This window comes from Pelobates fuscus, chromosome 1 (genome assembly GCF_036172605.1).
Source record: "Pelobates fuscus isolate aPelFus1 chromosome 1, aPelFus1.pri, whole genome shotgun sequence".
Classification (NCBI taxonomy): Eukaryota; Metazoa; Chordata; class Amphibia; order Anura; family Pelobatidae; genus Pelobates; species Pelobates fuscus.
The window spans coordinates 275,617,576-275,638,715 of record NC_086317.1 but is presented as its reverse complement, the minus strand read 5'-3'; the positions used below and the strand labels follow the sequence as shown (position 1 = coordinate 275,638,715).

At 37.1% G+C, this 21,140-nt stretch overlaps 1 protein-coding gene across 6 annotated transcripts in view; it reads left to right on the top strand.

Moving 5' to 3' along the window:
- The first annotated feature begins 4,580 nt into the window (after window positions 1-4,580).
- Window positions 4,581-21,140, top strand: part of AUTS2 (activator of transcription and developmental regulator AUTS2) — a 1,446,188-nt gene continuing 1,429,628 nt past the window's right edge. For all 6 annotated transcript variants that reach the window (XM_063457388.1, XM_063457392.1, XM_063457394.1 and 3 more), the window contains exon 1: window positions 4,581-4,920. In XM_063457388.1, coding sequence (XP_063313458.1) covers window positions 4,648-4,920 — 273 coding nt within the window. In that variant the 5' untranslated portion in view covers window positions 4,581-4,647. The remainder of the gene's footprint in view (window positions 4,921-21,140) is intronic.

The window sequence follows — 21,140 nt, the reverse complement described above, 5'->3', positions numbered from 1 at the left end:
AGTAATCTGGCATATATCATTTTCATAAGTCTGTGGATATACTGTCCTAGGACATGGGGCACTTTGGAGGGGTCACAGACACTGTATGGAGTGACACTGGCAGAATGAAAGGATATCATCTGACTGGGTAGAGGCACTCTTCACATATCTAAGTATACACTGCATTCGTAATTCTAAGTATTTTAATATATTTTATAATTGTAAGGCCGTGGAGGTTGGTGGAAACAATGAGAGTGTTATATGGACACCTGGGAGGGTGTAAGACACAATATGGAGCGATATAGGCACGCTGGAGTGCTTTTTGACTGGATGGAGTCACACTAGGCACAAGTACATTTTTGCATATTTAATTATAGGTCAGTGGGAATAATAAGAGGGATGTAGGTACACCAGGGAGATGCTAAGACACATTATTATTATGATTTATTTATAAAATGCCAACACATTCTATACATGGATACAATTGGTACAAGTAAAAAGACAAAGGTGCAATATACATCTAAAGCGATACGGAATATGTTGGCGCTTTATAAATGCCAATAATAATAATCTACGACAATATAAAGCTTGACAAACAAACATAGGAGTAGTTGGAGACCCTAATTTGATTGTGATCCAACTGGGTGAAGGCACTCTAGGTGCCAATTAATTTGATTGTGTATTTCATTATTTAAGTCAGTAAGGACAAATGTAGATGATATAGGTACAACTGGGAGGTCTCAGACATATGAGGGATGAAAGCACACCGAAGTGAGTTCTAGGTGAGTGGAGGCACTCTTGGAACATGTGGAGTTTATCTGCTCAAGTCTGCCATTTAGGAGTTAAATCCCTTTGATTATGCAGCCCTGGTCACAAGTCCCCTGACTGTGACCTACATGGGCTCCCTACTAATTTCCCTTAAAGAGACATCTTATGTTTAAGCTTCCTTTATTGAAAATAGTGTTTAATTTAGATTTTATCTAGTGCTCTCTCAGTAACATTTCAGTTAAATCCTTAAATATTATGTTCAAGCAAAAAAAGCACCCAAACCTTTTTTTAAATGATCTCTAGACAACAATGTCTAAAGTACACACATTGTGGTGTGACATCTGATTGAAAATGAAACAATTTTTTCATGTAGGCTCTGCGAGTCAATCCAGGGGAGGAGTGGGTAAGTCAGCTCAGACATAAATGTTATTTAACTCTGAAATAGCATAGATTTGAGCAGTGAAATTGCAGGTATATGATTTATACACTAAAACGTCTTTATTAACTCCTTCCAAAACCAGAAACTAGTATAAAGGTTTTTATTTTCATGTATTTTGTAGTATAAAATCTATTCCATAAATCCTTACTAACCCTTATTTATACTCTAGTTATGATTATCAGCCTTTAGAGGAGCAAACATCTTTGTCAGTAGCTAGCTACTAGTCACTACTATAATAAATGTAAAGTTGTTCAGCTCACCCCTTGCTTTTATCAGTACAGGAAGTTTTAATGGGTCATAGCATTCTTACTGTCTGAAAGGGGGGGAGGGAGGAGTAACACCATTTTACTGTCAGAAATACATTAGCAATCCAGAGATAGCTAAATATTGCTAAAGCAGTTTTAAGTACCTTTATTTTAGAAATATATAATTTAACGTATTTACAGTATATGGGCATTATGCTCAAATGCAGATATTATTTTTTTACATTTTGTTGGAATTTTGAGTAAACTCTGCTACTAGTAAAGCCTTCAGGGTCCTTACAAATACCAACAGGCAAGGCTTTTGACCACTTTTATTTATATATTTTTGTCACAAATACTGTATGAGACAAAAATTGCAGCTTTGGTTTTATACTAACATTTCAGACTCTGTGCGAAATATTACAAGATGAAGTACACTGTATACAGTCTAAAACTTTTCATTTCCCAACATTTTTTTTTTAAATAAAGAATGCATGAATAAGTGAAAAATAAAAAAGTTTAAATGTACATATTTTCAATGTTTTCAATTGTCTGTGAAGCAACTGATACACAGAATGTATGTGTTATGATGTGTTTATAGGCTAGCTTGCTGATCCTTGCTGATCAAAAAGTGCTCAGTACTAAAAAGTTAAGTCAGTGGAAATAAAGTGATTTGACACGAACCATCTTGGAGAGAAGAGTACTTTCATTCATACAGTGTCTGATGCACTCCCAGGTGTGCCTATGTACCCTTTTTTGTTACCACTGATACAATATTTAATTACTGTAAAATATTTATCAAATGTACCTAGATTGCCTCCACCTAATCAAATGAATACAAACAGGCCTTAATTTAATATTTGCTGGGTAAGCTTTTCACATGATTTAATATTTTTCTATAAACTTTTACAATGATTTAACATTACGAAACACACTTGAATTATGACATACTTGATATTTGTATGATATTTGATGACATATGTGATGTTTTAATATTTTGAAAAAAAAAATATTTTAAAAGCATAGCCAGAAATATTAAATCATTTGAAAAAACGTTTCCAACAATTTTAAAGCAGGGCCATGATTGTCTAGATGTCACCACATATTGCCTTTGACCTTCTATACATGCTTATCTCCTCAGGCAGTGTTAATAATAATAATAAAAATAATAATAACAAAGTATTTACCAAGTACATCCTGGGGGTGTTACTTTTGCCCCACATCCGGGGGTTGTTACTGTTTATAATCTATTTGCAAACACTGAAATACTGACTATATTTATATGGTCACGGTTCTCTCTTGAGCAGAATGATTCCTAATTTTAAGTCTGCGCAGGTGGGGTTATGGGTTAGGACTATGTGACTTAAAGGAAGAGTGAGTGTAAAGGCTATGTTAAAATGTGGGATGGAACTGCATTGGTTAGAAGTTGAAGCAGCTTACTGCATTGAAATAGTTAATGTGAGGATTTGACACTAGACACTAGAAGAATAACAGTGAATGGCTGCCTATAGTGGGGTTTATATCAGGTTGTATGGATGGATGGGGTATACTGGCAGAGTGGGATGTGTATATGGGAAATAAACAGTGTTGAACATGATTTAATGCCAGGGTAGAAAATGGTAAGTACATATCTATATGTGAAGGGCCAATATAATGAAGCAGGGTATAGATGGTAGCTAGTGATCTGGTTACAAGCTTGGACTGAACAGAGGAAGGCATGATGTGATTCAGCTTGGAATTGCAAAGAAAGGTAAGTGATAACATGAAAGGGGTTAATATGGGGGACTGCACAATTTCAATCTAAATGGTGACTGTGTGCACTGAATGGGATTAATTTAGAGATGTGATAGCAGTTTGCGGTATGGGAAGGGTTAATGTGTGGAATGTGGTGACCTTGACAGTAAAGAGACAGATAGGCCACAATATAGTCATTGTACAGAGACTGATATTGGCATTGCAGTGGTTAATAGGAAAAGTGATTAATAACCGATATCTAATTATCAAGTGCCTTAACAGCCTAACAGTTCCTACTTTGAAGCTGTATGAGCAGCACCTTATGAACCTGCAACACTGTATTCACAAACATTGTATAAAAAATATCATCAGTAGCTGACATTGAAAATGCCTAATTCTGCCATAAATAATAAAATACTTTATAATAAGATAATATTAGCAAATAGAATAGTCCTGGTGATAAAATTGTGAGAGAGAAAAAGTTGTCCCTTTAGCACAGAAGGGGTTATTGGGAAGTGGAATCGATGTCTCCCCTGATACATTGTAGACCTGTGGCCTGGGATAGACATGTCTGAGTAGAGTATCAGAAGTGAGTCCAGGAGGAGAAGGAGGGGGCTTCCAGCATTGAGGAGGACATCCCCAAACACGCGTCGCACAGCCACTGCTGTCACTTTCAGCCCCTTTTTGCACTGTGTTGTGCTGTGCTGATCCTGTCTCTGCTGCTGTTCTCTGCTTTATCCCTGCACTTCTCTCCCACCCAGTCTCCTGCCCATAGCCCTCCTCTGTCTGCCTAGTCTGGATGCATCTGTCACAGAGGAGGAGAGAAGCGGGAGACCTAGCTGGAGGAAGACGAGGAGAAAGAAAAGGGGGGTGATCTGTGCTGGAAGTTCTTTACTGAATAAGAGGAGGAAATAACCAAAGGGAATGGGATGGGGTTAAAAGAGAGGGAGAGAGCAGAAACATCAACAAAGAGTTAAATAATTGCAGGAAATAAATCAGGTGGAAACATCCATTTTTTTGGATTTAACCTACAGATCAAGGCATTATTTCTCTTTTTTTCAGATGCATTGCCTGCTTGGTGAGTTTTTTTTCCTCTTTTCATTTTACCAAGGCGACCTGTGATCAGCCATTACTTTCCCTGGCAGCCTTAGAGGAATCTACTGCTTTATTATTTGGTGTGTATGTGTGTGTGGAGGAATCACACTCAGCATTTCAAGGGATAATTTCTGTGTGTTTATCTCCAGTGGCTGCAAGAAGCAAGGAGAAACGTGCTTTACAGTTCTTCATTATTAATTATTATTATTATTTTTTTTTTCTCGCAGACCGTGGTGGGTTTTTATTTTATTATTTATCTTGTAACAGGAGGGGAGGAGGTGGGGAAGGGGAGAGGGAGTGAGGGCTGGTTGCTGGTGTCTTTGGTGGGCGCCGCTGCCTTTACTGCTGCTGCTGCTGCTGCTTGCTGCTGCTGCTGGTGGTGTGGGTGCAATGGATGGCCCAAGGTGCAATGGGTTTCGCAAGAAGAGGAGATCGAAATCCCAAAGGGATAGAGAGATGAGGTCCAAAGGAGGATTAGGGGTTTCCAGAACCGGTTCTTTGCTTTCCTCTTCTGGATCTGAGAAGGAAGACAATGGGAACCCGACAGTCTCCTTGTCCAGACCAAAGCCCCCCAGGAGAAAGAGGAAAGAGTCCTCTTCGGCTGAAGAAGACATCATTGATGGATTTTCAATGACCAGCTTTGTGACTTTTGAGGCATTGGAGGTAAGCAGAAGGGTGTGTGTTGGCATTGCTGGATGGGGGTTCATTTAAGGTCCTAATGATTTGGAGTGAGATGGTTTAGGAGAGGGGAGGGGTGTGGGAATGGGAGTGCTGGACCCTTGTCACTGCAGATTGCATTTTAATTCTTTCACTGCAAGGGTGGGATGTTGATGGAAGTGACATCCACTGCTGTCAGCAGTTCCCACTCCAATCCACCCAGCACAAACAGGGTTAATTCCCATAGCCTAGCTAGGAAAAATGGAAATGAGATGACTGCTGGAAGGGATGGGGTGGATTGCTATACATCCCTGGCAATAACTAGTTAATAATGACTCCCCATGGATGCCTTAGATCTAAACAGTATGCCTTGTTTGCTTATGTTAAGCAGAGTAGTGTTAATGTGTGCAGATACATAAAATATACTATTTTTACTGTGATCAATACATTGGGAGTGGTGGAGTTGTCAGAGCATTGTTGATGGGATGATGATATTATTGTTATTATGGCTGTCAACACATATGTACAGTATATGGGATTTTATGGGATTGTTGATGGCCTCAATGTGACAGTGTTCATTCGTGCTGGATGGGTTAATGGAAAATCAAATCCTCCCTTCTGACGTCCTGTATTAAAGCTGTGTCCTGCTATTGTCTGTGCAAAAGTGTGGGTTTTTTTCTGCTCATTCTGCTTGTTGGCTGTGGCTTGTTTTATGTACACCATGGACACCTGCAGCGCTTAAACAAGAGAAATACTACATTTTTGCATTCAATCTTTTGTTTGTCTGTTTGTTTTTTGCTTATTTTTTTTTGTTGTTTGGGTTTTTTCTTTTGCTGTTGAGCTGATGAGATGAAGACTGCAGATTGTAGTGTTTTCATTCACAAGGTCTGATTTAGGCAAACTATCTCTTTGTTTGATGTAGAACGTCTCTTGCTGGTTATTAATAAGCTTTTTTTTGTGGCTCATTCAGTAAATCAGCTGATATGTGGGATGGTGATAAAAAGGGAACTTTTAAGAAATTGTTTTGTCAAGTGAGGCTTTATCTGGAGATCCCTGTTATAATGTTGGCACTGAACTCACATTCAGTTTGGTTTGGTTTTTCTCTAGTAATCTTGATTCATTGTTCAAGGTTACTTTGCTGTGACATGCCTTTTGGACATGACTGGTTGATTTTAAAGTGGTTTCTGATTCATGATTCTTAATCAATGCTATTTTATTTCTGTATACATTTAATTGCTATTTAATTGCAATGGTCCTAATACACTTTGTATTGTTTTTCCTGTAATCAACATGTGCAACATGTGTTTTTGATGCTATTTTACACCTTGAAAAATCTAGCAAAAATATTTTATACAATACCCTGTTCTGAAACATGTTTCACTGTTCAATGCTTTTGCAGTGTTTGTTGTCATTTTTACCATGTTAAACTGTTTTTTTTTTTATTTGGTACTGGCTGTTGTCAATTGTGTTTAAAATATAAAAATCTGTGTTTAGTGCATATGGATGTGTAAAAACATTTTATTTTTGCAAATCCAAGCTTTACTACACAAAAAGTGACTTTGCTTGTTTAGTGTTTTTTCCATGTTGTAGTCCTATTGGATTCCATAGGGTTGGCCATCAAAACTGACTTTGAAATCAGAAAAATATTGGTATATGTCAATAGGCTAAACCTAATGTGTGTGACAGCCCAAAAGTTAGTAAAGTATTAACATTATATTGTATTTTGAACTGTGAAGAAAGGCCTAACAAACTGTAATACCTACGTAATATGTGAAAAGCCATTAATGTGTTGTTTGGTACCTGTTAAACTCAAGAAATTAATTTCATGTATGTGCTGTTGAATGTTTGCTTAACACGTATAAAGTGGACACATTTATCGCAAGACTCACTACAATAAATACATAGAGCTGTGATATCACTTAAGTGAACTTTACCCAAGATGCACTTTGCTGAGAGTAGCCTAGCGAGCTAAAAGAATCACTATGTAAGGAGTGACAAAAATATTTAATACTGAGTTTAATAATTCTTTGATCTTCAGTATTTTCCCATTAATTAGTAAACACACTTTAGTGTTAAATGTTTCATTTTTCATCTAAAGATTATCTAAGTTTGACACGTCTTATAGTAACAAGCCATGTGTTTTAGTCCAAATTATTGAATGTGATTTGTTATCACACTGTTATTTCCTATTGATGTTACACAGTGTTTTTAACTAAATATTTGGTTTGTCTGAACCCGTGGGTTATTATTTAAATATACTTTTAATATGATCCGATAAGAGCATATCTGAAAATTATTAATATTTACAATGCTGTGCTATAATAGATGATTTTATGTGTTTACCTTTAATTAAAAACATGACTTTACAGATAATCTTATTCTGCATGTGGCAAAGAAAATCTCAACATCAATAGTGTTTAAACAATCTTTGAAGTACTTGTCAAGACATCTGTAACATCTGGCTGTTTAATCTTGTAACTGAAGCATGTATCTTTTTGAATCTTAAAAGTATTATGTCAACATATTTTAAAATATTGCCACCTTAATTACATATTTTTATTAAATGTTGTGAATAACTCCAACAATATGTTTACACAGTTATTACTAGAATAATTGTAATTTGAGTTGATGAATAGGTTTAAAACTCTGTTTGAAAGTCTTCAAAGTTGGAAAAGTCTCCAAATTAATCCTCTGGTCAGGTACTTAATGTAACACAAAATATTAGAACGGCCATTTTGTCATACAGAATGCTTACCTTTTCAGTGACTTAATGCATCCCTTAGCAAAGTGGACAGTGCCTTGTAAAAGAAATGTAAAAGACATCAGAAATATCTAGACAATAATTGTAGCATTTTAAATAGATAGATGATGAATAGATCGATAGACAGATAGACAATAGATCGCTCGATAGATAGATAGATACATTCATAGATAGATAGATTACCAGCTAAAAGACATGTACACAAGTATCAACAATTTGTACAGACTACAGTGCAAAAAGTCACTCTAGTGTACATTTCATTAAATTAATCTATTTCCCCTTTAGAGTCAAGGAATGGTATCTGACCTAAAATTCCACTCTATGCCACAGATAATATCATCTGTGAATTGTTGTATAGTCTATGTACTCTGTAACATCAAAGAAAACAGTGGCAGACACATTTAATGCAAATTGCGAATTATTCCATAGAGGCCATGACACTAATTGGAATGGCTGCCATAACATTTACTGAAAAGGTCTCCACCATCACTACAACTATGCGAGGCATGGCAACCTTGCATATGTGTATGCTTGCTAAGTAAAACATTTTAATCACAGCATAATCTCTGTGGATTTAATTAAGGCCTGCAGCTGCCTATAAACTCATACCCTGGACTGTTATGTGTATATTATTGTACCATTCGGTACACTATTATTACCATTAACCATTGGGGTTAGATTTCATCAATGAGAAAGACATGACTGTGTCAAAGCATTAGTTTCCATAAATATTGTATATTTCCAACTTGGGCAAGTTTTAATCACTCGTCTGCTACACAGAAGCATTGCTGGTGTAAACATAACAGCATCCAATAACTGAAATATGCTGATGATCTCATTTGTTAAATAATAAAATAATATAACAAATTGGAAAAGCACCAGCACATTACTTGTTGATTTAGAAAATATATTCTGTTCAGTCCCTTATTCAGATATTGCAGTCAAGGTAATGTGAAGAGGTTCATTCTACAGTGGTCATTCTTACAAACATGTGTGATCACCGTAAGATGTATCATTGCCAAATTCTTCAAACTAAAAGAACTCTATTCATGTAAAATGTGTTTCACTGAATATTTTTTTATCTGGTTTATGTGATGTCTATTAATTATACAATGTTAACATATTAATGTATTGACCAGTACAGTGAAAAATAAATATTGCATTGTATCAAACACACATTATTGTGAATAATGTTATTAGCAATACTTTTTTCTTTTACATGTTATGTGGGGACTGATATGGAGGTTCAGTAATTGGTTAATTGCTAAATTAGGCTATTAGAATTAAGGTTTGGGGGGAGTAAGCTGCAATGATCTTAGATTCTAAGTTCCAAATTTAAAGCCAATCTTATCTTTTAATATTTGTAGAATTGTACTTATATCTCTACACATGATCATGTGTACACAATACAATGTTCTCTCCTGTAGGTAACAATTTGCTCATAATTATTCATTTTGTAGATTTGCATTATTTTAGTAAGGTGACTAACACAATTTTGGCATGAGGTACAAATCCTGTTGCGCTCAGCGATGATTTACCTAGGAACAAACATCTGTAGTGGTGCATTATATAATAATCAGGTAATGGAAGTACCAATTGTCCACGCATTAAAATAGCAATTTAGATAATTGATGCTTTGGATACATGTTTATTACACCATACTGGACTATTATTATAATTATTATTTTTTATTACTAGTTCTTGCTGACTGCTCTGCTTGTCAAATATTGTTTAACAGTTGTTCCACATACATAATCCTCAAGATAAGATGTGTCTGATGATTCAGCACATCCAGTCTGATGATGATAATATATTTCACATGATTTGCTTGCTTATCATACCTGAATGTTCCATTCTGTATGTACCATGGTGACGTTTTCTGTCACATACATCATTACTGAGAAGAAGAGGATATGTGCCATATTCAGTATTTATCTCAGATACTTAATATATAAAGTGATACTCACAGAAGCACGATTTCCGTAATTTGAAATAGCTGCGTTTGACCATGGCTTTTGAGATGTATTGTATTGCATGGATTTGTTCTGTGTTACTATGTTTGCAGTATTTATTCTTTTGTTGAATTCTTTTTCTAAATTACATGGGGATAGAGAAATCAATAACTACCAGGTGGTGTTGGAAATATATCCCTCCAAGAATTGTGCCCAAAATGAACCCTTTTTTTATGCGGGGTATTCCAACACCATGCACAAACTTAGCATGTACCGTGCAAAGGCTGATATTTCACACACAGGGAAAAAACAATAATCCCTGGCACGCACTATTGCAGACAGATAATACCTTAATAAATAACTACATCCAATATATATTTTTTACACAATGTTACACAACAAATTTTTTTCCATGATAGATTCTCTGTAAAATGGAGAGATAATCTCGAAATGAAAGCCTTGGAGTAAATGTTGCTATTGAGAAACTGTCAAGATCTGGCTTTATTCCAAATGCCTGGTAGCGACTGTGAACTTTGATGTGATTATTGAGTTAGATGAACTTGAAAAGTACCAATAGCATATGATTTGTGTAAATATACAATAATTCAGACTATATTTTATTAAATTACATCCCACCCCTCTTATTATCTATCTATCTATCTATCTATCTATCTATCTATCTATCTATCTATCTATCTATCTATCTATCTATCTATCTATCTATCTATCCATCCATCTATCTATCTATCTATCTATCTATCTATCTATCTATCCATCTGTCTGTGTCTGTCTGACTATATCATCTGTCTGTCTATCTATCTATCTGTCTGTCTGTCTGACTATCTAGCTAACTATCGTGCATACATGCATTTGGCTTGCAAAATGTATGCTATACTAACAAGTTAGAAAAGAGTATCCAACACTGCTGCATTGTAAACTTTGGTACTTAGATTGCCCAAGTTTGACAAGTTACTTGTTAATTTATGTCATCTCACTCTTAAGCAAATTACCCCACCTATGTCAAAGATTGCACCCAAAGTCAGCAATAAAAAGGCAATCACATCATACAGTACAATATAAAAAAAAAACCATGTTGACATTCAGAGCAGACTTACACTTTACAAGGATAAATGTTTGGCCTGTGATGGGAAAATTACTACACTGTGATTTTTAGATTCAGCTCCTGTACAGTTTCTTGAATTTAACGTAGCTGACGCCTTAAATATAAATCAGTGGTGTGTAGTTCCCCATTTTTTTTGTCAATGTGTTTGTTGTCTGACTTGGCCGAGAGCCATAGAAGGGGACTGCCTCATGATACGGCAATTTTATAAAACGCAACAATGTGAAAAAGATACTGCAAGAATTCAGTTTGTTTGTAATGGATTGCCAAAAGAAGGTGCATATTTATTCTGCTGTAATGGAAGATTCCTGATGAGCACTTCATGATATTTCTGGCTCTCATATGTCATTTCATTTGACAGTATTTTGAAATGAAAATAATAAATGGTCACTTTGCAACAATAAGGCCTTCCCGTTTCCGAAGCCTGACATTTCTGGTAATTCAGGGTTATATCTGCTTTATGTATTGTAGAATGCTACTTCTGTTTAAGTCAGAAAGGGATCAGAGCGTGGCAACATTGTAATTGAAAAAATATAAAAAGTAAAAAAAATGGAATTGTTTGAAAAAAATTTTTGTTGTACATTTGTTTAGCTTTTTTGTGTATATGAGGAAGGTGTAGCCCTACTTTGATTATTGTTATTTTAATAAATCTACCTGTTCATATGTGCATTGCAGATGAGAACCACAAGCCAAATTATACGCTATTAAATATTTAATAGGCAGTGAAGTCATGTAAGGCACACACTGGAGTACCTAACCACTCCATATATTGCACATTACTTTGGGATTTATTTATAGACCTATGAGTAGCAAACAAGCAACAAGGAATTTCAAAGATTAGCCTAAAATATCCTAGCTGGACAAATTGATAAACTAACACGTTTCCAATTTTTGTTCTAAAGTTTTTAAATCTCTTTGTCAATTCTCCACAATGCTTAATGATGTGTGTATGTGTCATTTGGTAACATTAGTACAGCAGAAACTATTATTTGTATGCATGTCGAGGGTATTCTAAAGTTAATTGGCCAATTATATACATTCACACAATTTATTACCGTTTGTTACTGTGATTCATTTAGAATAACCTTTTTTTTATCTCTTTTTAATTCTACTTTTTTGTATTACCATGTAGTATGTGATTTGTGATAACAAAGCATCTTCTAATATTCTATAGCATTATAGAACTATAGCACAATATATATGAGTTATCTTAACAAAGCCTTTCCTTAATGCTTTGCCAAATTAGAGCTAATATGCTTTTGATGTAGTATCAGTCATATTTTTTATGCATATAATGTCAAGGTTTGTGAGACAATAATATTTAACTTGGGTGTGAAGGAAGATAGAAAATATATCAGTCATAAAGAGGAGTTTAGTTATATATATATATATAAACACTTAGATTCAGAAATCCAGTTTTAAGCTCTTGATTATATGACAGTAAACGATGCAATGAGAATCATAAAGGGTTAAATGGCAATGTGGTTTCCATAATGCCATTGTGGATGCACAGTCTTTTAAACAGATAAAAACACCAGACATATTTACTAAATGTAATGAAACATACTATATCCAGTTAGTGCCTATAAAACTTTTTATTGGGTGTTCTTTCATAAATTACATGCAGAGCTTTGAAGATTGTACGCTCAGCTGAAATTATAATTCATCAACTGTAAACAGTAATTGAAGTCAACTGGTGAATAGGAAGTACGATTATGGGGTTGATTAATCATTGGGCTGTTCTGTATTATTTGTATATTACACAAGGGTAAGCTAATTTAGTCCAATCATAGGAGTACAGTGTGAGTGTACTCTTACTTTCATTAAGTGTATTCATGCTACTGCATCTACCATCCATTAAACCAAGTATATGCAACAAATTCACCACTAATCCATATATTTTTTTTAAATATTCAATATGTTTATTTCCAATATAAATAATATCCAAATACGTAACATTGGAAGTATAGCTCTTCCCAGCATCAACCACTCATAGTAGAGTTTGCATCCAGCATCCCTTTTGTATTATAATAAAAGTATACTGTGGACATTAGACTGTAATTGTATTTTATTTGTATTGTATTTATAATTATACCTTTAAGTACACACTTGCTGGCAAAGTCCAAATAAGTATTTTTGAGAATAGTTACACTTGCTTGACAAATCACAAGATGTATTTTTTTTCATATATTTCCTATATACATTGTTTACATTGTAGCTAAGGATTATGGATACAGACATGTAAATATGAACCAAAATGGAACCTCTGGAATGTGTCCTATTTTTGGGGTTCTGAGACTATAAGTATATTGATTTTATGCTCAGACCTTCTGATTTGTAATGTAAATCATCATAATCAAACTTCATGCTGATAATTCAACTTAAGAATGAGATCAGGCTGTAAGTATATGGATTCTGTGACAATTTAGATATTTCTCAATGTGGTCAAATATAAGACTCAGCATTGGCTTAATGAAGATGCCATTACCCTATGGAATTAAAGGATCACTAAAGGCACTGAATTAATGTAATATTAATTAAGTGGTCTGGGTGCAGTAGCCCTGTAATTTTAACCCTGCAAACAAATCATTACTGTTTAGTAGATGTTATGATTGCAGGGTTAACACACCTCTAGTGGCTGTCTTCCTGACAACCACTATAGCTACTTCTGCTAGGTAGGCAAGTCAGACTTGATTATTTAATCAAATTCTGCTTATAGAGAGCATTTGATTGGTACAGCAAGACATGCAAACTCCCCTCCCAATGCTTCCCTAGGCATCCTGAAAGACCAATACCTTGATAAAAGTATTTGGGCTAAAATGTTGCTTCACCTATATGTACCTGAGAATGCAATAAAGTATAAAGAAAAATGTTTGAAGATAAAGACCAGTGAGTGCTGACAATATTTTGGCTTATTTCTGTGACCTAGATTAGTGTCACTCATTAAAATATTTTGCAATTCTTTAGTTTACATACTCAAGCATTACCCCTAGGATATATAGGGAACTCTTCAAGCACTATTGCTACTAGAGCATGCTGTAGTGATTATGGTGTCAGGAGTGTCCTGGCATCCCACTATTGTAAAATAGGTCCTGGGGTATGCTGGGCAACACTTCCCACCTTCACAACTTCCTATGGAGGCTTCCTTATTTGATGAGAGTGTGAGCTGATCAGTTTCAGACCATAAGCTAAGCACTGCACTGCAGATCACTGTAGTTGTTATGGTACTTGGAGTGTTTCTTTAATACTGTTTTTATAGCACTATTTACTACAAACATGGAGATCAAGAGAATCTGCAGTGGCAAACTAGAACTCTTATCATACATTTGGCTCTAGGAATAGCAGGATGCCAGGCATGTCATTTTGGAGCCCAGTTATTTCTGGATGTCATATTGGGTGAAAAGAAAATGCTAAGTAATCTTTTACAATCTACATTTGCAGGTGATTTTGTCAGCACAATACATAATTTAGAACAATGTCTATCTAAAGGTGAACTTGTCATCCACATCACCTGAGCAACATGCTTACAAAAATGATATGGGTCAAACAGTATTCTGCAGCGCTAAACACTAGATAAAGTGCATTCCAGAAAACATAACATTTCTATCAGTTTACTTTTCTGTAAACATACTTTTTCATAACTGTTATCAATTTGCCACTATAATAACTTGGAATATTTTATTTATGTATTGATTATTTGCTAAAAGTGCCCTTTAAGCACCACAATCATTATCGTTCATTGTAGCTCTTATGGTGCAAAAAAATCTGTTTTGGAGAGGATTGACAAAATCCATGGTTCTCCAGCTGCTTAAAAACTATCCCCTCTGCTACTGCTGGGCTAGTACCCCATATTTAGTAGCAATGATCGGTGGATAGATCTGGGCTAAATAATCCTTGGTATGCTGAATATACTGCTTTCAATAGCCACGCACAACACATTTTATAACCATTGTTTCATCATACTTTGATTTTCCCATTGTTTGGTTATTTTTCTCAAGTTATTGTGATTCAACCCATACAAATATCCACATATATTGCACAGAGATATTAGATTATTTCTAAAGAATGTGGTAAATGATTTAGCTATTTTAAAGCAGGTCTTTTACAAACAGTGTTTTGTAATTTTATTCTGAATATTGAATATGTAGAGCACTTTGTTATGCCAGTATGAAAGTATTGATATAGTAGGAAATAAGTGGCTGGAAGAAAATAACTATTCCTTACATGGCTTAGCTTTAGTTGGACTTTATTATTCTCAGTAGCAAAGCACTCTAACATGGTGACTACGTATAATGACAAGAGATAAAGATATGGCACATGTAAAACAGAAACCAAAGAAACAGAAAAAAACCAAAGGCAGTTCACCTATATGAGTGGAGCATGCAGTGATATGGTTGGACACCTACCCTGTAAAAAGGGGTCATCTAGTCCTGGTATTGTAATGCTATCACTTTAAATTCGGCATATACATAAATAAGGAGAAAAAAACACGTGAAAGGAGGTGATAGTGTAAATCTGTATAATGATTTGTCGTTGTAAGATAGTCAAGCAAAATGCCAACTCACGTGATGCAGAGCCTGGAATGGGATAGGCTCAAATCACTTGCGCTTTAGTACCGTCTGGTGGTACTTGTCCCCTTTAAGAGTATTGGTGATTTTTCTCAGAGAGGGGAGATATTAAGATAGTACAACGGAAAGTAATATAGTGTAGTACTTATAGAATAAAGGTGGTTATACTGTGACTTTAAATAAGTGCCCACCTTATTCAGAGCCTAGGTAACCGGCTCTGAGTTTGTTAGCATAGGTGTCAATTAGAGGGGACACCTTCCCTTCTTGGAGCAGCTTGATGAGGACCAAAAACGAACTTGAATAAAATTGAAATTTATTCTGCCAACAAGCAGTTAAAATGGAAATAAATACTATACAAATAACAAATAAAAATGAATAAAAAATGTCCCAAATATGTCCTTCAATTCCGAGACACGTTTCACCCTACTTGAGGGCTTTCTCAATCGGAATTCAAACACTCTCACTATTGAACCATCTTTTCTTTGCCATAACTCCCCTTTAGTATATATGGAGGTTTATTTATGGCATTTTATTAGTGCCATTTGGAACCAACACGTCATTTAACCTTCATAAATATAACTTTGCCAATACATTTGGTAACCTCAGAGTTATATCCATTTGTTGCAGTACTACTTAAAATTCAACATATTATTCTTCGAAAAAATTTCCTTCACATGTATGCCTCTTTATAATTTATCTTCTTAGAGGCACATATGAATGGGTACTTCTATTTTATTTATCCAGCAAATTTGGAGTTAGCACACTTCTTGTATCAACGTCGTATAGCTTCTTTCTTCATAAGACACGCCCCTCTAACAATATGATTGGTGACTGATGTGTGATGTCATACTCCAGGGGGGAACTTCTACTGGATTTAAAAAGAGGTGCGATGTAGCCCGCAGTTAGCTCTTGACAAAGGCGAAAGGTTATAGCCGAAACGCGCGTCGGGCCATTTCCTCTGTTACTGCGGATGATTTTACATTAGGACCACTGGTTTCTCTCATTCTATTTTCCTCTCTTTGAGAGGTTGTCAGTGGGGATTGGTTTATGTATAAGTATTATTTGTTTGATAACCTGGAGACTTTTTACTTAGGGACTCCTGACCCCAAATCACCTATAGTACTGTAGGTTAAGAGATATTTGTAAAGCTCCACGGTATCTTGCATTTATAAATTTTCCTATATACAGAAGTATACTGCATTATATGAACTGCAGGGTGAGATCTGGGTGTCTTGGTCATACTAATTGCCTGTAACATTCCGAGACGCTCTGATACTGTCTCGGTCTCATGATGAATTACGGCTCTTAGGTTAACATAAATATACTTACCGACCTTCACTTATACCCTATTCCTGGGTCACCCGCAGTCTATCTTACTATAGCAGTACACATTACTCTTTTATTTTTCTTTACAGGGTATTACAATTGCGGCTAATTTCTATCCTCCAGTGCTTATCTTGAGACCGATTTAGTATTCTGGGGAGTGTTATCACCTTATCGCCACAAATATCCATTTTTTCTAATACTCTTTCATATCCCCCTGGAGGGTCTATATAACCATTTTCCCTAATTTTGGAGTTATATTAGATCTATCCATTCAGTGGTTTATACAGAGTATCTATTTTCAGGCAACTATTTGCAACATATTATCTAGATACTTTCCACGTTATAAATTGTATTTATTACAGTGAGAGGACAGTTGGTCCTACTTTTAATATTTGTTTATTTATTATCACTATTGTTTTTGTGTGTTTAAATTTATATTTTCTGTTCCTTATGAGGGACTAATAAAGATTAGATAGTTTTACCTTTTTGCTATGTATTTAGGCATTTTTCATCTACTTAATTTAGAGTAATTTACTTAATTACTTAATTTAGAGCATTTTTCTCTTCAAAGATACCAGGTCTATATTGGTGGCTGGTTTATTTAATCTGCCACTTTTTTAGCCCTTCTTTCTCAGATTTACACTATCAGCTCCTTTCATGTGTTTTTTTCTCCTTATTTATGTATATGCTGAATTTAAAGTGATACCATTACAATACCAGGACTAGACGACCCTGTTTTTACAGGGTAAGTGTCCAACTATATCACTGCATGCTCCACTCATATAGGTGAACTGCCTTTGGTTTTTTTTCCTGTTTCTTTGGTTTCTATAATTTGAAGAGTGTTGAAGCAACCCCATTACTCTTTGTTAAAATCCTTTATACATCTAAGTGCCCCCAATACACAGTTATCTCTGTATTTCACATGTAAAACAGAATTGGAGTAAACAGCAGTGTCTAGGTCTCTGACGTCTAAAGACTTTTTGACAGAGGATTGTGAATATGCTTCTGTGTCTTTTCACTTAACTATAACTTTTTTTTTTTTTTAATTTCAAGCTTTTCATATATTTTTATTTTTAATAAAACAGTACATGTATTGCATCCTTTGTGTTATTTTATAACTAAATTATTTTCAGTGTATCTCATGGCTTACCCTTACACTATGGGGATGGCCTTTTTAAAATCCTCTTTGGTCAAAACCAGAGTGTTTTTTTTTTTTTGTTTTTTTTTTTTTGTTTTTTTTTTATTCTTTATTTAAGTCGTGCATGAGTAAAACAGACTTGTGTGCGCAACCACAACAGTTGTCGTACACAACATAAAACAAAGGCTTATAAACATGTGGTATAGAAGGCTAGGCACATTTAGTTTTTATATGAAGAAGACTCATAAGTGTGGTCTGGTCTAGACATGCAGTTTCTCTTATATTTGACAAAACAGAAAAAAATTGACTTGCTAGAATGCACATAGGGAACTTTTAAGGCTATGAGCTGTGCAGTAGTGCGCTAAGATATAAGTGTTTATATATGCCAATATTTTGAGTTCCTATATCGTTCCCTGGTAAATGTAGAAAAACATAGGCTAAAACAACAAGGTATAATAAAACATAATAAAACAATGAGGATCCCAGGCCCTACTGGGGATAGGTACACCTTCTAATTCTCCATCCTGGTTAGGTTATTTATCTCTATGGGTGCTACTGGCGTATATTTGTCGTCGAAATGTTACCAGCGATTTCTCTTACGGGCCGTTATGCCTGTCGCTTGTGGGATTTACGTCCGTCTGTGACAGATACTTGGTCTATGGGGATGCTAGGCTATGGACGGACGGACGGGGGGGGGGGAAACAAAGTGGTCGTTAGATCTTCTAATGAGAAGGAGTGTGGCTAACATGCCATCGTCTGTAGCAGCCCGCTAACGTGATCGCGGCTGTAAACCATGTATATATATGTAACAACAAAGAGCAGTTAAGTCCAGCCTTTCACTGTTCAGGTGGTTACAGTCCCGCTCTGGTCAGTCGTGGGAGCTCGAGGGACGAAGGGTGTCACGCTGTCAGGGTTCCATCTGTGTGCCGGTTTTGATTTAGCTTGAGCTATAGCATTAGTCAGAGCGTCCTGAGGGAGTCCCAATGTGGGGAGCAGCGCTGCGGCTTCCCGGAGGTCACGCACTTCGTGTGTGGTATCTCCGTGCAGTACTATCAATTTGCGGGTCTGGTGCCATTTATAATTTAATCCACGATTCTGCAGAAGTGTCGTGAGTGGTCTGAGCAGCCTTCTCCATGCCAAGGTGCCCCCTGTAAGGTCTGCGTAAAAAGATAGTTCCATATTTTCGAATTTGTAGGGAGAGTGATTTCTAGCTGCTGCCAGGACCGCAAATTTGGCTGAACATTGCTGAAATCGTACAATTAAGTCCCGTGGCGCTGCCGCTGGAGCCGAAGCCGGCTTTGGTGCTCGAAAGTAGCCTTCCACGGTGAGTGCTTTCGCCTGCCGTTGGGACAGTAGGGCCACTAGCAGGCGCCTCAGGAGGTGCGGCAGTTCAGCCTGTGGGGTATTCGTCGGGATGCCCCGTATTTTAATATTATTAGCCCGGCGTGCATCCTCTAATGCCGAGAATCGTTGTTCGTATTCTGCATTCTTTCTCTGCAGACCTAGAACCTCCTGTTGTAGTGAGGTAAGTTGGTCCGAACAGACAGCGGAGGCGGTCTCCAATGCACCCATGCGGCCCGTCAGACCATGTATGTCGTTGCGGAGTGAGGCAACGTCCGCATGGATGTTCTCCTGGAGGTTCGCAAGAAGTGCCTTCAGTACTTCAGTTGTCACAGGTGAGGTATCTGCCTTTTGGACAGCTGGGGCAGGTCTCGGCATGGGTGTTAGGTCTGCTGTATCGTCTCCTGAGGAGAAGTCATCGGATAAGTCGGAGTAATGGTCCGGGTAGGCAGCCATCTTGGGCCTAGAGGACTCGCGTGTCTGTTGCAGCAGGTCCGCGATATTAGGTCCCTGCCTTGGTTTTTCGGGTTTTATTTTCTTGCTCTTGCGTCCCATCGTGTTGCGGTGACTCTCTTGAGCCTCGAGGGGATCCCAGAACGGGTGTAATTGCTTGGTGGTAGCGATTTTTGGCCCGAAAAAGCGGGAGCTCTATAGTCATGCGACTGTTTAGCTTGGCTGCTTGGCTCCGCCCCAACTAGTTGCTTTTTATGAAAGGTGGGAAATAAATAGTGCACTGTTATTAGATGACGCTGTCCAATCAACCACATGGTTCTACAGGCTCATTTTGTTCATAGACCAGTCCCAGCAGATACATTTAGTTTTTTTTTATTTGTGGCTGGAATACACATTGTTTTGTTTTTTTACCTTAAAATTGTTTCACTACATTAAGTACTAAAAAATATTCTATAGGTAGTTCTCTAATAGGGAAATATTAAATATTATTCCCATATCAAGAGAAATTTAGAGGTAAATAAACTACTATACATAAACTGACACTTAATTCTGGATAACTGGGAAGGATTATAATAACTATTGATGTCATACCTTTACTAGTTTTAGCGGTTTGGTTACTGACAAATGCAATGTGTTCTAAGTTCATAACTTAGTTGGAGGTGATGTGGGCATTATTGCCTCCATTTGGGATAGATTAGACCATAGTACATGACTTAGTGGTAGGTACTTAGGGTTATTATTTATACAACAAGCACAAAGTCTATGGTAAAGTCTGGGAAGAGTGGGATGTTTGTCTTGGATTATAAGATGGGACCATCACATGTTTTGATGGGGGCATAAGAGGGAAATTCTTCACGATCCTCTGTTTTAATATTACCCTTCATCCTCAGGGCCGCCTTTAACGCGGGGCAAACGGGGCAGCTGCCCCGGGCCCAGTTGCTCCTGGGGGCCCAGAGCAGCTGTCCTGTGGGCCCCACGATTTGCGCTGCCCCCATGGACCGGGCGGTGTGGCTGCACAGAGCCGCACCGGCCCGCACACTAAGGAGGCCTCCGGGTGGCCCATGCACTAAGGGCCACCCGGGGAGCATGTGTGAGCAGGGGCCCTGTCGGGCACTGTGACGCTTAAACAGCGCGACCGGGCCCCTTCCTGTACCGGCTGGGACGAAGTGACGTCACTTCCTCCCAACGGAGATCACAGCCACGCGGGAGGAGAATGGCAGGAAGAGGGGAGTTCCAGAGGGGAACTCCCATCTGCCTCAGCCTGCCACTGGACCAGGGAAACCACCCTCCAGAAAAAGGTAAGAACCTGGAGGGTGGCTAAATGTATGCTTGTGTGTAAGTATGTCTGTGTGTGTCAGTATGTGTATGTCAGTAGGCCTGTGTGTGTCAGTATGTCTGTCTGTCTATGTCAGTATGCCTGTGTGTGTGTGTCAGTGTGCCTGTGTGTGTGTGTGTCAGTGTGCCTGTGCGTGTGTCAGCATGTCTTTGTGTGTGTGTCAATACGTCTGTCAGTGTATGTGTGTGTGTATGTCAGTAGGCCTGTGTGTGTCAGTATGTCTGTCTATGT